The sequence below is a fragment of the Cariama cristata genome, unplaced genomic scaffold (genome assembly GCF_000690535.1).
Source record: "Cariama cristata isolate BGI_N322 unplaced genomic scaffold, ASM69053v1 scaffold12442, whole genome shotgun sequence".
In the NCBI taxonomy this organism is placed as follows: Eukaryota; Metazoa; Chordata; class Aves; order Cariamiformes; family Cariamidae; genus Cariama; species Cariama cristata.
Window position 1 is genome coordinate 958 of NW_009602166.1, and position 3,310 is coordinate 4,267.

Here is a 3,310-nt window from a genome sequence, read left to right on the forward strand (position 1 = left end):
ATTTATTTATAATTGCTTTTTCAAAAAAGTTTCTTTTTCTACACTGCAGTCCTATTACAGAGCACTCTCTCCATATTGTTCTTGCACAGTACATTTCAATCATTAACCCAATATAAGAAGACGAATTAAAAAATTAAGTATTGCACAATACTCAGTTTCCTTAGTTCAGAAAGATTGGACAGTTCCTTCTGATTAACAAAGTGAGTGAGTAAATTGTGTTTTTATAAATACTAATTTATTTAATAAAAATACAAAAATATAAATATACATATATAAAAATATCATGATGAATCAACACACAGACATTCTTTAACTCAATAAATATGGCAGTAATATTAATCTTTTTTTAATGTATATTTTTTAGATTATGTTACAATGCAGGTGCACACTGTCCCAGCTAGTAGGAAAAGTAATGCAAAGCAATTAAAAAACCCTAAGTTTCATTCTCATTATTAAAGGCACAAAAAGCCTTTTATTGTCTTTTCATTGTCAACAAAAACCTTTCATCAGAGGTTTCTAGACAGAGAGGGTGAGTTATAGATTTTTAAAAATCTAAATCATTCATATTCATTCACGTTGACTTATAGATTAAGTAAACCCTTACTAAGACAACACCTATTTTTTGTAAATTTTTTATTCCCAAGTAAGAGAGAGTAGGCCACTTTATCTAGTAACATAGACATGAATTCCACTAACACTGACCAGGTCACGGATTACTTTCTCAGTCTCGATCACTCTCCTCTCCACCATACATATCTGCTAGTTTTTTAAACCGAGGTCCCCAGTCACTGAGGTAATCATAGTCTTGGTTGCCATCTGTGGTAAGCGATTCAAGGGAGCTGAGCGAATTTGCTATGGAATCATTTCCTTCGTAGGCATATGTTGCTAGTGAATCATAAGGAGGAGCAGCTGGGTCTGAATCATTTTCCTTTAACCTTCTATGAATAAAATCTTGGACATCAATGTTTTCCCAAAGAGGTGCAGTCCGTCTTATCTGAAATATAGTTTCTGGGATAACGTCTCTTCTCATCTTACTTTCCTCCCTCGCTTCTGGATTTCTCAGTGTGCCAATGTCAAAAGCCTGGGTGTCCTCTTCCCCACCTCCTTCATCATTGTAGGTCACTATGTTGTCCCGAACGTCATCCTTTGAGATGATCAAGGGTTCTTTCTTCCTCTGTCTCTTGAGAGCCATAAACAAGACAACTAATACTGAAAGGAAACAGAAAATGAATGAAGAAATGGGGAGTTAGAAATTAAATAAATGAGCAAATATTTTGCATTATCTGTTGAACTGGAAAAGTTTTAAGACTGGGATGGGATTTTTAGTAGGAAAATAGTGATAAAAGCTGTCTCCAAGTTGAAGTTGATAAGGAAAAATATGAATGATTTTATAGCTGTCAAAAACTTTTGCTTTGTTAAACCTGTGGGGACAATGATTAAAATATTATATATTTCAATATATATTTGAAATAGATATACAAATAAGCTGAAGTTGAAAAGCAGACAATGCCTTAAAATATATCATCCTGTTAGGGTTTGACTTTGATTTTAGTTTTGTAAAGTATTGCCTTCCTGGCAGTCACTGAGGGTGATTTCATCAAATGTAGTTGAATCTCCTTGGAAAAAGTAATTCCCACTCTTGAAAGCTAGTGATTTAGGTATTCCTAAGTGCCTAATTCACTTTTGAAAATGGGATCTACAGGTCCTTCTGAAAATAAGAACCTGAAGACCTTCAGCTGCCAATATTATTGACAAAACTGTTTTTGGCTTCAATGATTGCAAGAACTGAAATCCAATCTTTGCTCCTAAGTGTTTCTTTTTAAAAACATGACCCCCCTAGTTTAAGAAATGTTAGTTGAATAACTCTTCCTTTTGGAGAGGTAAGGATTGACACAAAAATGAACCTCTACAGACGGAGATGAAAAACTAAAGTAAAGATTTGTAAATACGTTCTAGTGCCTAAACACTACTGATTTCAGTAGGAGTTCAATGCTTAAATGCATTTAAAAATCTCACTGTAGCTCCAGTGGCTAGAGTAAATAGGAGAGGCCAGCAAGATCATCTGTCAATGAGGCATAACAGTGGTTGCCGAACCGCACATTACAGTAATGTTGAGCAATTTGTTGAGTCTTAGGAGCAAAGTTTTTTCACTCTGAATGACTTGGGTATTCGTGAATAAAAGGGAAGACTGGACATGCTGTGGGCAGGGAGAGGACAACCAAGATCATCCACCTGCCATGGTACAATGCTGTGAATGTAAAGGCTGTTCTGTTCTGTCTTCTTTGTGGTTTTTGTATCTGTACAGGAGCCATTCTTTTCAAGTTTTCCTAATGCTATTCAAGTGATAGCCCACTTCAAAAAGTTTAAGAACTTTATATACAAGAGTAAGGCAGGTCACTAAAGGGTTATTATGAAGAAATTTCTTTCACAGCCAGGTACTTAATATGTCTCTCCTATTTTGGGTATGATGACACCAGTCTCCTATCCTAACATGCTACACCTTGTTGAACAATTAAATAAGGTGCCAAGAATCACACCAGCTGTAGACTAATAATTCTGTTTAGATGCTCTTCAGCCTTACACTACTCTGCATTCAGCTATGTCTGTAGCGCTAGGTAGAGCAGGGTCTCTGACCCTGGGGCCAAGAAACACAAAATGGTCACACTTGTTTGCATGGCGCTGGTCCCCAAGCCTGTTCTCAGTTTCATGTGCTATCATTGTGGTCCTAAGGCACACTATTAGTTTTGGTTTTAGTTCAAGGTTTCTGTACTAAAGCATTGCAGCTCAACAGAGTGACGTTTTCATAGTGAGCAACTAAGGGTATGTGTTTCATGGTACACATTTCATGCTCTATGTTGGGGCATGAAGGGCGGCTTTGAAGACACAGAGCCTGTTGACATGGTGTTAAGAACTATGGAAGGTGGAGAGCCTGATCTGGGAGAGTGTGAATGATAATTGTCTGCTGGAAGTGGTGCCCTGCAAGTTCTGCTGCTCAGACTATGCCTGGGCAATGTCCTGGGGAATCCAAGCTGGCTCATACCGAAACCAGGCTGGCAGCAGTGCTTGAACCTAAACAGTATGTACAATCACTTTGTCAGAGCTCAAGTACCCTCCCTTCCCTAATACAGATAAAGTTCCTACATATTACCCCTCTCCTAACAACTTCTGTGGTCCTCTGAATATTTACTGGATGTAGCTTGAATCTAGTCTAAAAACTAGGAAGAAACTGATCTCCTTAGAATTGTATAAACTGACACCTGTAAGCCTGTTACTCCTTGGCAAGCTGTGTTTGCTAGAACAAGTGGAAAGG

The 3,310-nt window shown here is 37.5% G+C and overlaps 1 protein-coding gene across 1 annotated transcript in view; it reads right to left on the reverse strand.

The window, feature by feature from the left end:
- Nucleotides 1-370: 370 nt before the first annotated feature.
- The window catches only part of LOC104157341 (cadherin-9-like), a gene marked incomplete at its 5' end in the record, with an annotated part of 46,319 nt that continues 43,379 nt past the window's right edge, over nt 371-3,310 (reverse strand). Inside the window, 1 exon segment of the mRNA XM_009694639.1 lies at nt 371-1,209. Within this exon segment, the coding sequence (XP_009692941.1) occupies nt 722-1,209 (488 nt within the window).